The sequence below is a fragment of the Mytilus edulis genome, chromosome 12, assembly GCF_963676685.1.
Source record: "Mytilus edulis chromosome 12, xbMytEdul2.2, whole genome shotgun sequence".
Taxonomy (NCBI): Eukaryota; Metazoa; Mollusca; class Bivalvia; order Mytilida; family Mytilidae; genus Mytilus; species Mytilus edulis.
In genome coordinates, this window is record NC_092355.1 from 11,354,482 (window position 1) to 11,377,059 (window position 22,578).

The 22,578-nt window shown below is 32.8% G+C and overlaps 1 protein-coding gene across 2 annotated transcripts in view; it reads right to left on the reverse strand.

Annotated features, from left to right (window-relative positions):
- Positions 1 to 616: 616 nt before the first annotated feature.
- LOC139497116 (myb-like protein X) overlaps positions 617 to 22,578 on the reverse strand; it is a 28,913-nt gene continuing 6,951 nt past the window's right edge. For both annotated transcript variants that reach the window (XM_071285201.1, XM_071285200.1), the window contains 4 exons: positions 13,422 to 13,475; positions 12,955 to 12,991; positions 5,593 to 5,656; positions 617 to 1,643 (listed from right to left, as the gene is read on the reverse strand). In XM_071285201.1, coding sequence (XP_071141302.1) covers positions 1,577 to 1,643; positions 5,593 to 5,656; positions 12,955 to 12,991; positions 13,422 to 13,475 — 222 coding nt within the window. In that variant the 3' untranslated portion in view covers positions 617 to 1,576. The remainder of the gene's footprint in view (positions 1,644 to 5,592; positions 5,657 to 12,954; positions 12,992 to 13,421; positions 13,476 to 22,578) is intronic.

Sequence of the window (22,578 nt, forward strand, 5' to 3'; positions counted from 1 at the left end):
GTATATAAAACTATAGCATGACGTTAACAAATACAAGGGAGACTAATAATGTCATTTCAAGTCTTTATGGTGTATTGTCAATGAATATTAATATTTAACGTAATCAAGTATAACCGTTACCTTTTCTATGATTATTTATCAGGGATAAGATTTTGATTTATATGAGATATTCTGATTGATAGATGTACGAAAAAAAAAAAACCGTAAAACAAATTTCTCGAAAGAATGCAACATTTTACATGAAAATGACGAACTAGATAATTAGTAAACATGTTAAATAAGTTTGTATTATAGTACTAACAAGCTTATGATCCTTCATCATTTCTTGACACCAGTTTAAAGTATACTTTTAAAGCATTTTATTCAGTTTGCTTCATTCCCGCCAAAATCGCCCTTTTGACGCCGTATTTTGACGTTGTCAGTGCCCCTGAGTATTGTGACGTTACAATGGACCTTTGACGTTCTACACAATCAACAAGATTTGTGTGTAGAAGCCATAAATGTCCCTTTGGCTGCAAGAGGGTTAAAATAAGAATATTTATCATTAAATCCTGGGTTGAGAATGTTTATGAATAATTCTTCTTTTGCTATATTTATATATAAATTAAAACTGAAATCAAATATAATACTTTATTAACAAATATATCCGACGTATAATAAATAACATAATATGTTTTCCTCTAATATCAACCTCCTTTGGCAAGTATAAATTATCACAGATTAATTCCATCGTCACTACCAATCGGCAATCCTCGTGTGAATCTGTTACTCTCCGTTGATTGGAGGAACGGAATCGACCGAGTTTAGACGAATGTCGTCACTATGTCAATTGCTTACCTTTCTATATCTATAATATCAGGAATATGTTTTAAGAAAAGCCCACCATCATAAAATAATCATTACAGTAGTTCATTAAAAAGTTCTCAAGTCGAATAGATTCATTTACAACTATTTTTTCTCATCTATGTGCTGCTATCTTTTTCTCTTTTTCCGATTTTACCAACAAATATGTCGATAGATATTTTTCACCATAGATATTTCTTTGATGAAAATGCAATAAAAAATTAAAAGAGGAGGAGGAGACAGTTAATATTGAAAAAGTAACTTTTACACAGCTGTCATGACCAAATGCTCTCATTCCAAATTCGGTATAAAGTGTCAAAGTCAGAAGTTTGATACATTTGATTACTATTTAATATTTTCAGATAAGATTTTATAATTGCATAATGGAAGCATTGCGAAATGTTTTACATAGGCATAACATTTACTAACAGGTTGTTTCTCTTGTTTCTGTACAGTCATACCATAGCTTACATTATTTCTTGAACTACTAGGCCTCCGTTGTTTATGATATATTCCTTATAACTACACCTAACAATTGTAATAATTTAACATCGTGCTGATATTGCAGTCGTTCAAAACTATATTATTTGTATATGATAATACAAAAATAAATATTGTGATCTACTATACTTATGGGGAATATATCATAAAAACGTAAACATGGAGTCATTTCCTGTTATGTAGACATGGAGTCATTTTCTGTTATATAAAAATGAAGTCATTTCCTGTTGGTTTAGTAATAGTGACTTTCAATGTCGTTCATTAGGTCTTCCTCGCTTACATCATATCGTGGTATGGATCTGGAAAACAAAATGACATTGCTCTTCATTATATATATATATCTATATATATATACATATACTAGTATACATTGTGTATACATTTGTAGGATACATACATTAATTGAAATTTACCGCGCTAGGGATAAAATAAGTCAAAGACAGGATGGAAATGAATAATCTGCAACACAAAATACAGAAAAAAAATTTGAACAAATATTTGTCTAGTAATGTCGAAATTTTGTCTAGCAAGCGTACGGAATTTGTCTAGTACATTCAGGGATTTTTTCTAGCACTTGTAGTAATGTTGTCTATAGATCATAAGAAGATGTGTTAGGAGTTCAAATGAGACAACTATTTATCGAAGTCACAGTTTGAAACAGTAAACCATTATAGGTCGAAGTACGGTTTACAACACAGAGCATTGGCTCACAACAAACAGAATGTTGTAAAGGTCACCCCAAATGACCAGTGTAAAACTATTCAAATGGGAAAAAAACAACGGTCTTATCTTATAAAAAAACGAGAAACACTATAAGACACATCAATAAACGACAACCACTGAACATCAGGTTCCTGACTTAGAATAGGTGCACTCAAATGTAGCGGGTTTAAACGTTTAAGTACGTATAAGAGTTTTGTACATATGTTAAGCGCATTTGTATGTGCTGGAATGTTGTCTAGTACATATATTTTGTGTAGTATGTGTATAGGTTTTGTGTAGTATGTGTCTAGATTTTGTGTTGTATGTGTAACGGTTTTGTGTAGTATGTGTATAGATTTTGTCTTGTGTCTTTAAGAATTTTGTTCTGTACGTAAAATTGAGAATGGAAATGGGGAATGTGTCACAAAGAAAACAACCCGACCAAAGAGCAGAAAAGAGTCAAAGTCCACCAATGGGTCTTCAATGCAGCGAGAAAATTCCGCGCCCGATGTCGTGCTTCAGTTTGCCCCTAAACAAAAATATGTACTAGGTCAGTGATAATGGAGGTCATACTAAACTCCGAAATGTATAATAAGTTATCAAAGGTGCCAGGATTATAATTTAGTACGCCAGACACGCGTGTCGTCTACATGAGACTCACCAGTGACGTTCATATCAAAATATTGATAAAGCCAAACGAGTACAAAGTTGAAGAGCATTGAGGATTCAAAATTCCAAAAAGTTGTGCCAAATACGGCTAAGGTAATCTATGCCTGGGACAAGAAAATCCGTAGTTTTTCGAAAGTTTTGTAAACAGGAAATCTATAAAAATGACCACATTATTGATATTCATGTCAATACCGAAGTGTTGACTACTGGGCTGGTGATACTCTCGGGGACAAAACGTCCACCAGCAGTGGCATCGACCCAGTGGTATAAATAGTTATCAAAGGAACTAGGACTATAATTTAGTACGCCAGACGCGCGTTTCGTCTTCATAAGACTCACCAGTGACGCTCATATCAAAATATTAATAAATCCAAAGCATTGAAGATCTAAAATTCCAAAAAGTTGTGAGAAATACGGCTAAGGTAATCTATGCCTGGGATAAGAAAATCCTTACTATATCTCTTCTTAATACATGTAATAACTTAAAGCAAATTATAATTTAAAAAACATACAAGACTAACAAATGCCAGAGGCTCCTGGCTTAGAACAGGCGCAAAAATGCAGCGCGGTTATATATGTTTTATTTTTCATATCTTAACCCTCCCCTTAACCTCTAGCCAATGTCGAAAAAAAACACACACAGCAATACGCAGAGTAAAATTCAGTTAAAAAGAATCCGAGTCCGATATCAGAATATTAGGTAACAAAATTAACTGAACAAAATTAAAATGATACATAACTTAACAAAGGACTATTTGTACTAGCAGTTACTGATATGTCAGCTCCAGACCCAGAGCCGTGGTGTAGTGGTTAGTGCATCGGACTACTTACACAAAGGTTCCTGGTTCGATTCCCGTCTGAGATGAAAATTTCAGGAACTGAATTTTCGGCTCTCCCTTGACACCATTTGCGAGTATGGTCTCGAGGAAACGATGATAGTCCGTCGGAAGGGGACGATAAATGGGTGACCCGTGTTAAGAGAGAGACATATTTCTTGCACGTTAAAGACACCCTTGTAGATTTCGAAAAAGAGCAGACTAATGCCGCTACAAGGCAGCACTCGCACCCGCAAAGTGGAAAGGGATTAATATAAGTTGCAAAACTTGTTTCCCAATCCACTATAAATAAATATGCTTAAACTAAGCTCCAGACCACAATTAAACTGGTTGAAAGATTATGTCGTCATCATATGCATATCAAGCACAATCCCTCCCGTCAGGGGTTTAGTACAAATGTATCCTACCATCATAAAATATGAGAAGAACATAACCCGTATCATGCCAACAACTGGTTTTAGAATAAATGTGTGTATTTCGGATGCAAAAACCCTAAAAGTTAATCAATATTAAAGCCAAAATATGCCATCGTTAATGACATGACAATAGTATCGTAACTATATCTCTTCTTAAAATAACTTAAAATCTGCTTAAATTTTATGTTAGCTTTTAAGGTTAATGTCGACATGTGTGTGCTTTGTAAAGTATATTACCATAAAAGATTGTATGTGAAATGCCTGAACATATAAGATGTATGCATGTGGATTCATATTTACGATGATAAAAATTAAAGATATATTTTGACTAGTTTGTGATATCGACCAACCTGGTGTAATATTTTTATCAGTAATTAATAGATTTCTTTCGCTAAAATCTAATACGTTGTTACATACACGAGCGAATCGTACAAGTTGAGATATATAACAACCATGAGATGGTAACAAGGGAACGTCACCACCTAAAAACTTCTAATTAACCTTAGGAAATGACAAATCATCTCTTTTGTCATATATTTTGGCATTAAGCTTCCCGTTAATAATATTGATATCATGATTAAGGAAAGGGCAGTGTTCATTGTTAGTATTAGCTTTATTTAAAAATGAGTTCAACAAGATAAATTTCTTGTGTTTATACAATGAAGTCGTCATTATTAAGAGCCAACATATCATCCAAATATTAAAAAGTATTATTAAATATTTGTATCAGATGTAGTTTCTTTGTTGATTTTAGTCATAAATTGTTACTCGTAACAATAAAGAAACATGTCTGCAATTAGTGGCTCACTGTAAGTCCCCAATTGGAATTCCGCATGGATGATGTCTAGTATGTCATAGATGTTGTCTAGTACACCAAGTGATTTGCATGAATTAAATCTTGTATGAATAAAATTCTTATGATGTTTTATATTATGTGTACGGAATTTGTGTGGATGTTGTCTAGTACGCTAAGAGATTTTGTTAGTACGTGTATGGATTTTGTGTATCGTGTGCAGGAACTTTCTGTTGTATGTGTAAGGATTTTGTCTAGTACGATAAGGAATTTGGTGCATGGATTTCGTATATTAAGTTAAAGAAATTTGTTTGTGTAGGAATCTGGACTAGTTCGCGGACGATTTTTGTAGGATTATAATCAAACTAATACGTCACAGCTGATTTTCGGCTTTGTTTTTTTTATTGTTTGTATAGTTCGTCTCGCTTAGTATTTTTATAAGTTTTGTTTTTTCAACTGATGTTTGTCGTTTGGACGTTTTTGTTACTACCATGGCGATTGGTGTCAGTCTATCTTCGACTTATCCATTTAGAATCTTTCGCCACTCTTTTTAATGTAAGCTGCAATTAGTTATCAAAGGTTCCAGGATTATAATTCAGTACACAAGATGCGCGTTTTGTCTACATAAGACTCATCGGTGACGCTCATATTAAAATAGTTATAAAGCCAAACAAGCACAAAATTGAAAAGCATTGGGGATCGAAAATTCCAAATCGTCTACCTTTCTTTTCTGTTTTTCTAATTGACTATAGACTTGATAGAAAAATATTTGTTGTGTGATTTTTGCCTGTTTTATCCTCATTGAAATTCAAATAAAGATATGGTTTCTTACTTTTTTCTGTTGTTATTCGTTGTTCTGTAGTAATTATCGTCGTCCACATTACCAAACGAGTAATCTGTAGAAGAAAAGTACAAATAAATGCATTTAAAGGACAGCACAAGTTGATTGCAATAACACTTTATGTTTTCTCTTCTCAATGTATTACAGTTGTTTTTTGGTGACGCAAGTGCGAAATTAAGATGTGCTCAAATACTTTGCTACTGATGTTTATTGGTGCGTTAATTAGCAAATAAACAGTTTATGTATTGAAGATTTTTTATCTAGACCACAAGGAACAGCATTTTCCATCAAAAATATCTGCAGATTTCTTAATTTTGCAAATGCAACATTTTTATGTTTACAAAATCCCTACATGTACAATTTGAACATATACGGGACTTAACGAATTACAATATACAATACACATAGCATGCATTCGGAATTGTGGGTAAATTGTTAATTAGAAAACACAAATATCTATACTTGCAGGTGAATTAAAGATGCAATACATTTGTCATACGATTTAAAAGCATCTAAAACGATTTGCTTAATTTAGGATTTGAATAGCTGAGGCTTCGTTTCTGTATTCTTTCAGACTTTGACCATTCTTCTAATCATTATTCTACGTTTTTTCCTCATCTCAATTTTTGGATCAATAATTGTCTATTCGGTGAACCCACCAAGAACCTTTTATATTTATTTGTCAAGGATAAATTTTATAGAAAAGAAGTTATGTAATTATATAATTTCGAGATCTCTTCAACAAATCAATACGCAATATAACTTAATTATCAGTAAACATCTCAAATTGTTCTTTCATACTTTTACCTTTTCTTTATAACCAACTTAAGTGCGTTTACCTTTATTAGAATACGTAATGCTTAATGTTTATAACACCGAACTAATAATAAAAAACAGTGTGGCAATAAATGGTCTGTTTGTATATGAAATCGAAGACTTTATTAATTTTGTCACTACGTAAAAGTCATTTGTTATTTGTTAGGGTTTGACCGCCTACTGCTAATAACACAGTTTGTTAAATAAAACCATGAGAACACAATATAAACATATAAGTAATTGAAGTCGAGAGAAAACAATTCTAGTGGGCTATTAAGCCCGTCATCACTGTTTCCATTTTGATATAAGTTACAATGTCGAATGCCTTATAGAAATGAAGCTCAAGTCTCTCAATCTTCCAATATCAGAAAGTGTTATGAAATGACTCTTCATAGGAACCAGGATTAAAATTTTGTATTAATGTCACACGCGCTTTTCGTTTAAACAATACTCATTAGTGACGTTTGAATGAAAAACGGTTTAAAAAGGCTAAAAAAACGTATGCTGTTGAAGAGCATTGAGGGCAGAAATTCCTAAAGGTTTGCCACACACAGCTAAGGTAATCTATTCTAGAGGTAGAAAATCCTAAGTATTTCAAACATTCCAAGTTTTGTAATTGGTTAATCTATAATTATGAATTTAACAATGATAATGTCAACACAGAAGTGCTGATAACTGGGCTGGTGATTCATTGTGTGTACCCTCGGGAAATAAAAACTCGAGTGGCATCGACCCAGACGTTGTAAATTAACTCATCATAGATTTAATAGATGTCAACCACCCAATTCAAACATTCCAAAAAATCAAATTAAGATATAAAAACAGACGTCGATCGACTAAACTTCTGTATATTCACATGCACTGCCAAATTTTGTGGTGTTATATTATTCCTATTAGATCTTAATTATTTCGCTTTTCTAATTTTTATCATAAAAACAGAAAAGATACTTTAAATATTGAGCAATAAACAACATTATTTGAAAAATACTTAGTTCTTTAATAACGGTATTATTGAGAACAAAAAACTAATAAAAGAAGAATAATTGAAGAATTCTGGCAGTTAATTATAAAGTGGGTTGTTGAAGATTAAAAAAAATGAGTTCATAAATATTGTTTAAATTGAACCTTTTTAAAAAATAATATATTTATTTTTAGTTGATTCTGAAACAAGTTAATGTTACTTATATTAATTCCTTTCAACTTTGCCATCACAAGGGTGCTGCCTTGTAGCGGCATTGATCTGCTCTTTTTCGAAAAGAACTCAACAGAAAACAAAACAAATCCAAATGACAATGACAATACATATATATCAATTGGCCAAATAAAAAAAAAGAAGAGTGTCACATTAATTTCCACGTAACCTTAACACTGTCTCAATATTTACTCAAAATCAATTCATTGCCATTTAAAATAAGTTTGTGTGATAACTTGTGGACCGTTTTCCGTTTAAAATACCATTTAAACGTACAGTAAACAAAAAGCAATCCGATGGATATCAATAACGAGATAAAATGCTGTAATGCTAATTTTATTTTAGCAGTTTGAACACTAAAGAATTATGAAAAGATCTCCTTTCAAACAAATTAAAGTGTTATAAATATCACAGTGTGTACTTGATTTAAGGATTTTGTCCAAAACCTGCTCAGTACAGGGAGGTATTTTCACATTCAAACTATATATTTTGGCGGTAAGGAGAATTAGTTCAGTTTATGAAGATTTACAATAGGAATTTTGAAATCTTGCGAGGAATCGAAAAAAAAACTACAAAATGTATATCCAACAGAAAATAGAGAAAATTGCAATGACCAAACAAATACTGATCCAAGGAATACAAAGCTACAAAGATAATTAAATCAAAAGGGAAGGTGGATGTTGCGAAAGTCTTAACATTTTCTACACTTATATAAAAATAAGGGCATATAGTATATGAAACGTCATCATGTATCATAATTTTGTATGCAAAATAAAAGCAGCAGTAGTAAACCGGTGTTCAAAAGTAAAAAAAAAAATCGATCTAGAGAAAACAAATCCGGTTTTCAAACTAAAACTGAGGGAAACACATCATTGAAGTGCAACAATAACAAACGCCAAGTGAACATACATAGAAACGAATTTTTCGTCTACAAAATAATTATAATAAAAAACGTTGAAAGGCAAAATAAGAAATGTTTTTTTACAAAGTTGAAAAGAATTTAAAACTCCATAATTTTGAAAGATATTGCCAACTACATTCCTTAGTTTTTCGAACAATTCAGAGACAGTTAATTTGTCAATTTAACCATATCAATGATAATACAAGTCAACATAACATTGTGAATGACACCCAAATTAAAACACTGGATATACAGATTGGCAACACAAACATTCAGCCAAATAGGAGATAAACACTTAGAATTCTGATGAATCAACATTGTCTACGAAAAAAGTGTAATCACAAAAATACCGAACGCTGGGGGAAATTCAAAACGGTGTCTCTAATTAAATTGCCAATTCAAAAGCTCAAACACATCAAACGAATTGATAACTGCATCATCTATATAGATCGTAAAGTACATCAAACTTTAAACTACGGATATATTCCATTAAAGACGACTGCCAACTGTAACTGACATTTTGAAAAATTGAACATATCAGTGTTTACGCTTGACACAAATATTCTAGTGGCATCTTTAACAAGAGACAGTCCAGTTGTTATCACCGACAGAGATATTCCAGTGGTCACCAATGGCACAAATGTATACAATCAGGCAACTTAATTGTAATCAAATGAATAATCAATAACTTTGATATAAGAAACATAGTCACCTGTTGGTGACCTTCTGCTGTTGTTTTTTCTGTGGTCGAGTTGTTGTCTTTTTGACACATTTCCCATTTCCATTCTCAATTTTATTCTTATATATTTCATTAATTATCAGCATACTGATGTCCAGTACCCTTTCATCATGAGATGAATATTAAGACACGCAAATCAACCATTGCAAATAATTAAACTCTTGAAAATCTTAATTTTAAAGGAAAAATTATCTGACCGTATTCGCCAGATACAGTACATTAGATATTTCTATGATTATTATTAATTTGTTTCATTAAAACTGGTATTGAAAATACTTACGTGTTTCTTTGAAATTGTAATAATTTTAATTAAAATTCAACAACTTCATGTTTGCCTTTATGATTAAAAATTACACAGATAATTCAGATGTTCGACTTGCATTTGTAGATGTATCGTTCATCGGAAAATTTTACAACCCAAACAGATATATATCATGTATATAGCATGATCGAAATACGTGAATGAAACAAAATTTCGAAAAGATCGTTATCATTTTTGGACCTTAAGATTATGTGCTGTCATCCTTACAATTGGGTGCAGCTATTGATGTAATTTGCAGTTGAAAATGATCATTATTTTTTTAATTAGCCAATATCGTTCATACAAATATCTTGGTCATGCATTACAGTTCACGGGTGAACTTAATGAGAAGCTAAATTACGTTATGTCACTGGTTAAAGAGGGGTAACAACTTAAATTATATGCCTTGAATATATATTGTGTATGTATGCCTCTATACTATTGTTTAAGAAAATAAAACATTAAGAAATGACAGCGAATTGATGTATTTTTTGTTATGCTTTACAATCCCAACTGTATAACTAATGAGTACCTTTATTTTTAGTATGAGTTTTACAATTGTAAAGAACATGTTCTTATTAATGTTACATCAGTCGTAACTGGAAGACAATCACGCAATTATAAAATAACAACAGGGAAGTTAATAAAGTGCAACTGAACGGATGTCGGTTAGACGTAACAGTAGTGAGAAGGTTGGTTACTGGTCTTATAATTACTGTTCACTGTTTTTAACAAGTCATGCATTACAGTTCACGGGTGAACCTAATGAGAAGCTAAATTACGTTATGTCACTGGTTAAAGAAGATCTTATAGGGGTAACAACTTTTAAAAATTATATGCCTTGAATATATATTGTGTATGTATGCCTCCTTACTATTGTTTAACAGTAGTGAGAAGGTTGGTTACTGGTCTTATAAATACTGTTCACTGTTTTTAACAAGTAAAGGAAAAAACGAGAGAGGAAACCAGGGATGACAGAACCTAAACACCATATGACAAAAACAAACTGAAAGAAAACAACTTATTAAATCAATTTAATGTGGAGTTCGATACTTTGTTTCAAAACAATTTATAAAATTTAAATCGGAGAAGGTCATAAAAGTATGTGAAAAAGCATGCATGTCTATACCGTAGCACTGACTACTTAGTCGATGATACACTCGGGGCCTAACAATCTAACATCATATTATAAATCATGCGAGTACCGAAGCACTGACTACTGATCTAATGAGACCTGTGTGAATTTACAGTCTATATCATGCTACTAGAGTATGCGAGTTTTGAAGCACAAAATACTGAGCTGATGATACCCTCGGGAACTAATATACCCAATCATGTTATGAATAATCTTAGTACCGATGCACTGATTACTGAGCTGATGATACCCTTGAGAACTTCAATCCAACCATCATGTTATAAATCATACGAGAACCGAAGCACTGACTACTAAGCTGATGATACCCTTGAGAACTTCCATCCAACCATCATGTTATAAATCATACGAGAACCGAAGCACTGACTACTAAGCTGATGATACCCTTGAGAACTTCCATCCAACCATCATGTTATAAATCATACGAGAACCGAAGCACTGACTAATGAGCATGATGAGCTGACGATACCCTTGAGAACTTCCATCCAACCATCATGTTATAAATCATACGAGAACCGAAGCACTGGCTAATGAGCTGATGGTAACCTTGAGAACTTCCATTCAACCATCATGTTATAAATCATACGTGAACCGAAGCACTGATTACTGAGCTGATGATATCCTTCAGAACTTCCATCCAACCATCGTGTTATGAATCATACGAGAACCGAAGCACTGACTACTGAGCTTATGATACCCTTGAGAACTTCCATCCAACCATCACGTTATAAATCATACGAGAACCGAAGCACTGACTACTGAGCTGATGATTCCCTCGAGTAGTTACACCCAACCATCATGTTATAAGTCATACGAGTACCTAAGTAGTGACTCCAGACCTAATGATACCCTTGGGGAGTAACATCAAACCATCACGTATAAATCATGTAAGTACCTAAGAAGTGACTCCTGAACTGATGATACCCTCGGGTAGTTACACCCAACCATCATGTTATAAATCATACGAGTACCGAGGCACTGACTACTTAACTGATGATACCCTCGGGGACTTCAATCCAACCATCATGTTATAAATCATATATACGAGTACGTAAGTAGTGACTTCTGACCTGATGATACCCACGAGTAGTTACACCCAACCATCATGTTATAAATCATATGAGTACCTAAGTAGTGTCTTCTGAACTGATGATACCCTCGAGTAGTTACATCCAACTATCATGTTATAAATCATATGAGTACCTAAGTAGTGACTTCTGACCTGATGATACCCGCGGTTAGTTACACCCAACCATCATGTTATAAATCATACGAGTACCGAGGCACTGACTACTTAACTGATGATACCCTCGGGGACTTCAATCCAACCATCATGTTATAAATCATATATACGAGTATGTAAGTAGTGACTTCTGACCTGATGATACCCACGAGTAGTTACATCCAACCATCATGTTATAAATCATATAAGTACCTAAGTAGTGACTTCTGAACTGACAATACCCTCGCGGTTATTTACATCCAACTATCATGTTATAAATCATATAAGTACGGAAGGGCTGACTACTGAGCTGATGATAATCTCGAGGGCTAATATCCTCCAATATGTTACAAATCAAGCAAGTACTGAAGCATTGACTACTGAACTGATGTCACTCTCGAAGACTAACATCCAGCCACCATGTTATAAATCATGTGAGTAATGAAGTACTGAACTGATGATACTCTCGAAGACATAAATCCAGCCACCATGTTACAAATCATGCGAGTAATGAAGCATTGGCTACTGAGGTATTGCTATCCTCGAAGACTAACATCCAACCACCATGTTACAAATCATGCGAGTAATGAAGTACTGAACTGATGATACCCTCGAAGACTAACATCCAACCACCAATTTATATAACATGCGAGAACCTAAGAACTGACCTCTGAGCTGATGATACCCTTATGACTTACATCCAACCATCATGGTATAAATCCTGCGTCGAGTAGTTAAGTACTGAACTGATAATTTCCTCAGATATTCACACCCAACCATCATGTTACAAATCATGCGATTACTGAAGCATTGACTACTGAGCTAATGGTACCTTCAGGGAGTTACATTCAACCATCATGATATATCATGCGAGAACCGAAGGATTGACTACTGAGCTGATGATAGTACCCTCGGGTAATTACATCCAATCCTCATGTTATATCATGTGAGTACCCCAAGAGCTGCCAACTGATCTGATTCTACATATTGCTTTGTACATAATGTACCTATGCCTATTACTTTACTTACCATTATTTGATACAGGTCCAAAAATATCCGTTTTTGGCTGAAACAAACAAAAACAATAATCAATATAAAAAAACTACAAAACGCCTTTTTAAAATAAATCTTTTATAAAAACAAATAAAGTTGTGTTATTCTTTGATAATAATGTATTTTAGTCCCCGTCGTGACAATTGTAATGACTAATAAATAGTAAAGTGTTAAATTATTTCACATGCACTTAAGTAAATTCTATGCATGATCAAATTAATAGAGGTCAAATAAGGAGTCTTATACATATTGGCCAATTTGGTTATTTATTTTAAACACATCATCTTACATATACAGAAAACAAAAAATTAGAATTAAAAAAGATTTAAAAAAAAGTTCTAGGAGGAAAATTAACAAAACTGTAATTATCAAAATTATCTAATCTAGACGTTTATAAGTTTCATCTTATCGCTAGTAATAAGTAAACATAAATATAAACATACCAGAGTTTTGTTAACCTCTTTGAACTTAGATACATCAAAACTTTGCTGAGAAACCTGAAAATACAAAATAGCATTTAGAGATATAGTCACTGCTCTCTACATGTATACGACACTAAAGCTAATACGTTTGTAGAAGATGAAAAATAATCTATTTATTTATTATGAGGCCACCTCCGAGTTCGGGATTGTCTCTCTGCGTTGAAGACATATTGGTGGCCTCTGGCTGTTGTCTAATCTTTGGTCAAGTTGTTGTCGCTTTGACATATTCCCCATTTTCAAGTTTATATAATAACTACATGTTATTGAAATATTTACTACTTTGGATGATTGCGACAACATCATTGCAGCTTATATGCGGAGGGAATATATAAATGTTTAGATTCTGCGTTTGAAAAGTTCAACATCAAAATTATACATTTCTCAAATGATTGTCAAATTTGCATTTAATGTACTAGTATCAAGAAATCACAGCCTGGAGGATAGATTGATTGTTGGTTGTTAACGCCATTTTCAGTTCGAATTACTAAATCGTGTCTTGCCAGTTTTCTTAACGAGGGAAGCCGGAGTCACCGGAGAAAACCAGCGACCTTCGTCAAGTAAAACTAGTAAATTAAAATCACAGTCGAACGCACCTGTTATGTGCAGGCATTGGGCCTGTACATTTACATTGGTTATTGTTTTAAAAAAAGAGGAAAAGCTACAAACGTTGATACGTGAAATAGTCAGAAAAAAAAGAGACTTTGGAAGTTAAAAAAAAATCCGCGTCATAACTTTATTGCGTCGTAAGCCTTTTTCTAAATGTACCTTCACCAAAAAAGGAAAGCCAAGGGTGTATATAAAAACGATGATACGTGAGGTGCTACAAATGCACAACACAATACACAGTGTATATGGATTGCTAGTAACAATACGGAAATCATCAGCTAAACTTCCGACCAATAAAACAATATAAATAATACAGGTGTAATCAAATGAGTCTGTCAGTGTACTATGATTTATTTGCATCGTTATTCATTCCGGGGAATGGTATAGTTTATACATTTGTTTGCATGTCCCTATCGATCAGATACCGATTATTTCTACCTACAAAGAAACTATTAGGCTTGATGTTCATGTGAGGAAAATAGAAATGGTGACAAATCGAAGGTCGGATTGTCCCTGATTAATCAAACCGCCACTTTCCATTGCATAATTTATATCTCGATGTTTGATTGTCTACATCTGATATGAATAAATGAAACATGTGAGCTTAACTTTTATAGCTGTTTAGTCTGTTATTTAACGAAATGGGACATTCGGCGGAGTGTAAATTTGCCATGCGCATAGCAGAGGACGAGGCATCCGGTTCTGAACTTCTTTCATTACATGCAATTCAGTACGTACTTGTTTGTACACATGCCTGTCGTAAAGTTGTCACATATTTAGACGTATAAATTCTTCAGAAGGACAAAGTGCATCCTTTTGTATAAATTTTGAGTGTTCACAAATTAAATACATATTGCCTTTTGAAGCTAACATAAAACTTTGAATGATGTGTGTTTGTAAGTGCTCAATTGCTAATGGGACTAAAGTTTAATATATTGCTGTTTTCAATGTAATAAATATTGCTCTTGAAAGAGAACTTTGGTTGTATTTTTTTTTTTAAAGAAACTAAATATTCAGGGCTGTGGAAGACCACATCGAATGTTTGCATTTAGATTTTTCTATTCATGCTCGTAATTGGACATCGATATTTTTTTATCCAGTGCATAAAAAATATAAATACACTCATTTACGTGCATTGTAGTTTATGACAATTATACTTTTTCTTTACTTAATTATTATAATATATCTTATTTCTAATTTCTACAAAGACGGGTTGGGCAAGCTTGTACTTTTGGGTTCCATAATATTACTTATTCTATAATATTATAAACTATCTTCAAAAGTGAAATAACAAAAATACCGAACCTCGCAGGAGAATTCAAATTGTGATCATGTCCCTTATCAAATGGCAAAGTATTAACTCGAGAACATTAAACGAATGAAAAACAACTGGCATATTCCTGACTTGGTACAGGCATTTCACGATCCAGAAAATAGCAGATTAAACCTGGTTTTATAGCTAGCTACGTTTGTTAACCTCTCACTTGTATGACAGTTACATTCATTTCTATTTGCTGGTCTTAAAGCATTTGAAGCATGCCCAGAATTCTTTATATTTTAGCGCCAAATTATCTAAAATGGTAAGGAAAATAATAGCAGTATAACTTCGATATAGCTTATAATAACCTTAAGTTGAGGAATTTCCATAGTTTAATTATTGACTCGGTGAATTAACTTTGTGCATACAAGTTATTCTATATTGTCAAAGCAATTAAAGATCTTAATATAATATTTATTACATAATATTATAGAAAAATGTCAGTGCGTTGCTTGGATGCAATCGTTCCGTATTTTGCTCTTTGACATAAACGAAATTTCTCTTGGTGTTTTCCCATTGATAAAGATAAGACTACGTGATAGTTGACATGTTCATCATTTATTATTAAAATATACATATTTTTATATCACGATTAGTTAGAGATGAATTCTGACATTCTTATTTAAATATCAAACATTAGTTGTTAATTTCTGTGTCATTTGATCAAGAGTTGTCTCTTATGCAATCTTTACACGCGTCTTCTTATTAGGTCTTTCCACCTTTCCGTGGAATGACCTTTTGATTTTGTATTGATTATTATTATTATTATTATTTATTTTTTTTCTTTCGCCTATTTTTTTCTTGCGTATTGTTGATGTTTCGAAAGATGTCGCTTAGATATTTGGAATATGATATCGTATAGTTTATACGCTTTAAAAATTGACAAAGGCGTAACCACATACTATACGTTGTAAGAGTTATCTACCCAAACACTGTTTTTCTTGTGGCCACTACTCTTTCGCAACCATAAAAATAACGACAAATTTATTTTACCAAATTGCTCGTTACATCTTCAGGATTCGGAGTTTAATTTTGACCGAAGCTATCCAGACTCCATATGAGAGTTATTCCCCCTTATGTATTTGAAATAAGTGAAATGCGTTTCTAACTGATAAACCATAAGTGATAGAGACTTAAGGTTTTTTTATTTGAGTTCCTTGGTCCAAAAAAATGAAAATTAGGTCACGGTCAAAGGTCAAGGTCATATTGATTTTGGCATTTTTTCGCTTAATTTCAAACACTGTATAACATATCGACAAATTATTTTTTTACTAAATTGTTAGTAGCCACATGTCGCTGCTTGTATATTTTGGTTGAATGGGTACGTAGACAATTGCAATTAATGGGCATTTTCATCAATCCTTTATTTTGAATTACGCGTAAAGTGATATAACTCATTAACCATACATATAAACGACCTAGGGTCTTTTGATTTAAGGTCCTTTGTTTGTGACCTTGAAATTTAGATCAAGGTCATATGCTAATTGGACGTTCTGGATTTTGACCTTCATATTCATATTAATACATCATAAAGCCATAAGAACAAATATTTTAAACTGATTTTTCATATTTTAATTTCAAAATAAATCTTTAATGGTGGAAAGACCTTCAATTGTTCTCGGACAATTGGTTTTTAATTTTAATAGATATTCGATTATCAAAACATTCCTTGGCCATAAGTCATAAAGAGAAAAATGCAATAGTATTACTAATTTTAGTGTAAATAACTGTATACTCCTTAGATAGTCTCTAATAACCTTATTTTATATTGGCTCTTGTATGTTTGATAATTTAATTTTATTAACTATATATATTTTTTTTAATAATTAAATTTTGAATGTAAAACGTCTTCTGATTGGCTGAAAGTGTTTTGTCTATCAGCTCATATGCACAATTTGATCATGTTACCGCGACGTCATCAACGTTTTTAACATTATTTACTCCTTTTTAAAATTAAATTATAAGGAAAGACAGTAATATTTGTTCTGTCTATTCGAAATAACATAACAAATGTGGTGCACACTTTAAGATAACTCTATACGCAGGTTAGTCATTGTGCACCACAGTGTTGATGATATTTCGTCATACACAGAATACATGTTACAGTCATTTCTTAAATAAAATAACGAGACTTAAGTACAAAAAAAAATGGTCTTGTCTTGTCTAGATCTTGCGTTATATATATATCCAATGGATTCAAATCTGCTCATTAAGGTTTATGTACCCTTCTATAAAAATCTTGATTTATTTGCCACAAAGTCCTCTTTTTCTATTAAATGCAATGGAACAGTAAAAAATAATGCTTTGCATCAAGTTTCCCCTTGGAATATGTACACAATGGCCTATCTCTATTATTCATAATATCTGTAGTTTTGATACAATTGAAGTTTGAAAAGTTCGTACAAAAATGGCTACAGAAGGGTACATCTATAATACTAAAATGACGAGGTTCAATTTGTCAGCCGTCATCACGCAAAAACGACAAATCAAAGAATTCAACTTTATATATAACTAATATAGTACAAAGGTGTAGATTAAAAATTACACCACTCCAGGCCCTTTTGTTTTCCACGTAATTAATATTGCCAATAATTAAGAAGTTCCGGGTCGTGTCCGATACCGATACCAATAGTATATTCACCTGTTACCTATCCTTATCTGTACTTTTCCGCATCTGACAGGCGCACCACCAAACGGTGTATTCAGGATTTTTATGCTATATACACGGGTCATAATCACAGGGTTGACACTACTAAATTGTCAAATTGTTACCTATTGTAGTATTTTAATCAGTAAGACTTTCTGAGATAACAATACGAATACTAAAAATCTGGACTAAAAATAAGGCGTATAGGTACAATTTTCAATTTGTTAGCGGGCATGACGTATAAAACAGCGAATCAAAGAATTCAACTTTATTTATAACTAATATAGGACAATGCTGTTCATTAAAAAATACTCCGTTCCAGGACCTTTTGTTTTCCAAATAATTAATATTACCAATAATTGATAAGTTCCAGTTCGACGGGTTCAAACAGAAAGATTTGAAAGCAGTGTATCTAAGGCATGACTTTATCAGATCACAATACTAATACTAAAATAAGGCTTGCGCATAGTTATATACTTTAATTCAGTCACGGACCCGCGATATCACGGGTGTGTTCTAGTAAACCTTAAAAATTAGTCGTTTTGTTCATGCACTTTATAAAGTCGTATACTTAGTCTAACGGACATAGCAAAAGACGCCTTATCCTGTCCATATGCAACAAGCGTCACTCTCTGTTGGAGCGATTTTCAACTTTTTGGTTGTAACTTTCAAAGCTTATCGACTTTGACATTCTTAATTTTTGTAGTGAATTCCTCAAAAAAAGATTCTCAACCAAACTGGTCAAATTTGAATTTCCCCGAATGGAATTAATGAATAAACGGAGATAAGAGATAATATTTAACTTCTTTAAGCAGTGGTTTTGTCAAATGGAAGGTCAATGGACTAACTAAATGTAGAATATCCAATAGCTATTGATATATGACATCTTGTTATTGATTACAAAGTTCATGTATTCTCAGATAAGTTTTAAGGAGAATATATCCAATAACCAATTATAAGCTTTGTTTTGTATAGAAAAGAAGCTGAGTGTAATAATATATGTATAGCAATTTTACGAGGGTAGCGATGACAGTAAAAAGGATAGAGAATAAAAGACTTAAATGAATAGAGAGAACAGACAAATTAAATAATAGAGGATAATCGTATATGGTGTCTTTATAAAAAAGAAAAGAAAAGACAATAATGGGCAGTTTGATTAACATATAAAAAAACAAGTCTAACAAAATGAAGAACATAGAAATAAAGGACTCCACAACCAGACCATCTTTTAATACAGAGAGCGTTCTTAATACGTAAAGAGTTGAAACTGAGCACTTAAACTGCATTCTAAAACCACATATAAAACTAAAGGTTAATTACATGTGAAAGCTTTTGATCAAATATCGGAAAATATGAATAATATTGGAAATACCTGAAGATCACAAAATTATATATCAATACGGCTTATCTCGAAAATAGAAAACAAATGACTACAGCATATAGCCTCTACGTCAATGTGAAAAGGCTCTTTAAAAGCTGGAGTGAACTTTTTAATACATGATTTTTGTATTTACTTGTTTTTTGCATGATAACTAGATTTCAGTAAAGTGACTGCTTGTACTCTTAAATCTTAGTGGTGTGTCTTAAAGTGTTTTACAATTGTATCATCGTCCCAGGCGCTTGCTAACATGTTCAGACACCAATTATAAGGCATTCAAAAATTGAGCATTATTTCTCAATACTGAAAATACAATACATCTAAAAATGCAAGTGGTCTCCATGATAACTATACAACAGTGCATAGGAATACACCTGAAACGCTGGGTTGAACTCGTATTAATTTCAAAGTTCTAGCAATCCGTGAAGGCTTCTTTTATTTATTCTGATATGAGGTTCTGTAATAATTTTTCAATCCATTTTCTCTATTCTTATATTTTTGCACCTCATTATTCCGACTCTTTTCTTTATTATTTTTTTAGTTCCATTTTTCTTTATGATTCTATACATTTCTATTCTGTAAACCTCCAGCCACACTATCTTACAGGTTTGTATAAACGTTAAATGCGAGCAAAAACTTAGTAGGGTCCGTTACCTTCATATGAAATATCTGATTCAAGCAACTAGTTTACAACCCTATAACATTACAAAGAGAAGATTTTAGTTCTTGTAAAAGTGTTAATAAATGTTGTTACATGAAATTATATTTGACCTCTAAATAACGTCATAGACCCGAAATACTTACGTCTCCATTACAATATATGTATTTAGGAATACCATATCCGTTTCTAAATGTGTATCTATTACAATTACTAGCTGTATTTTATATATATATAACTCGTCTAAACATCAACCCAACAATGTTAGATCTGTAAATTTGCTTTCGCAAATTTTTGGTTCTTCCCTCGCCGGGATTCGAACCCATGCTACTGTGATATCGTGACACCAAATCGCCTGCACTGCAGCCACACGACCACCTGGGCTCTCTAAAAAAAGAGCTTTCGGTGGGCATGTGTTACCTTTCCACGTCAGTTTTAATCTAGCGGCGTACTACAGTACATGATATAGAAGGCATGAAGATGTTATATATATATATGAGTCTAAAAGATTGTGTCTTTTTTTCCCTCGCCGGGATTCGAACCCATGCTACTGAGATATCGTGACACCAAATCGCCTGCACTGTAGCCGTCCCGCTAAACCACACGACGACCTGGGCTATATAAGTATGTCTGAGCCAGTGACAACTCTACAACAGATTTATCCATCGGATCACCAGCAATAATGGTGATACATGGCTGTGTACATTATGTATATACAACTCGTCTAAACATCAACCCAACAATGTTAGATCTGTAAATTTGCTTTCGCAAATTCGAATCCCGGCGAGGGAAGAACAAAAAAATTTGCGAAAGCAAATTTACAGATCTAACATTGTTGGTTGATGTTTAGACCAGCTGTATATATTTGGTCTTTTGGAAAATGTTGTTTGTGCTGTATTTAGACCCTTCTACAACGAAATTTGTTTTACATGCACACGTATAAAAATTGCGGTTTGTATCCAACGCAATCATAGGTTTGAACGTAGTTTTCAATTTAGACTTGTTTATATATATATATTTATATATGCTTGTTTTTCGATTTTTAATTTGTATTACGTTCAAGATTTGTATGAAATAAGCATAGGTTTTACATCATCAGGGGCGGATCCAGCCATTTTAAAAAGGGGGGGGGGGTCCCAACCCAGAGTAAAGGGGGGTTCCAGCTATATGCTCCCATTCAAATGCATTGATCGGCCAAAAAAAAGGGGGGGTTCCAACCCCCGGAACCCCCCCCCCCCCCCCCTCTGGATCCGCGCCTGATCATACTGAGAAGGAATATCTGCTATCCGTAATATTTCTTGATATATTTAGTTATATAGTATATATTTCCCTCTTAAATTTTCATTGTGTTGTAACACTATTAGGAGTATATTTATATACAAATGTCGTACCTACGCGGTTTCAAATATCAAGCTTCAAGATCTCAATGACAAACTAAGCGTTATCTTACATCTTGTAGCTGTCTATTTGTATCGAATTCTTCCGAAATTGATAAAATTGAAAGCAATTTAAATATCTTAAAACAAAACCTTAGTATGTACTTGAAGACTGTTCTGATAAAGGTGTAAAAATAAGATCACGTTTGTTTCACGGTTATTTAAATGTCTTATTTTGTAAAACCACATGTAAGGGGTCATTAGCTTAAACTATTAAAATTTCAACAAGATTTTAAACATTCATTTTAAATCTAGACCGCAGAACAAATAAACAAATTCTTAAAGTCGTGTTTAACTAAAGACTATACAGATGGGTTCGTTACCCCACAGAAACTTAATATGTACGTCATAATATTTTATTTTTTGAATTGATCATAAATTATAGATGATAGGTGAAGTATCGTTTATATCTAAAACAAGAGGTTTTCATTTTTTTGTGTATCGCTTACCTTGACGGCATGCATAACATTGACATAAGGTGGATTTCAGTTATTATAGGCTTGTCGAAATTAGACAAGTGAAAAGATCTCTATTTTTGGCAATGAGGTACATGTACAGCAAGTTACAAAGTATTTGTTTTGTGCATCAATGTTGTTTTCTGAAAGTCATTCACTCTTTTTCTCGAATTAACATACCATAGATTAAACCTGCTTTAGAACTAATTTCAAAATGCATGTAGAGCAACAATTTGGTAAGATTGCTTGCTTTGAAGGTATATTGTACAATTGTAATTGTGATAAAGTCTAATCAAATTTAAAAATATATCATCAGATTTTAATATCCCAATATATATTGTTTGAAGATGTCAATCTTATTTACAAAGCCCGAGTAAACATTTATACAAACGAAGTAAGTAAGCCAACCAAGGGTTTACTCTACAAGCATTAAATAAATAAGCTCTAAAAGTTTGACAGCAGTTTGGTATATTTTTTAAAACACGAGACCAAATTCGGCTTAATTTTAATTTGACAGATTCTGGCACATTTTAAGTATTTATTTGAAAAAAAAATGTACGAGATGGAAACTTTTAATGAAAAACACGTGCAAATAACTTCGTAAGCAATTCAAATTTCAT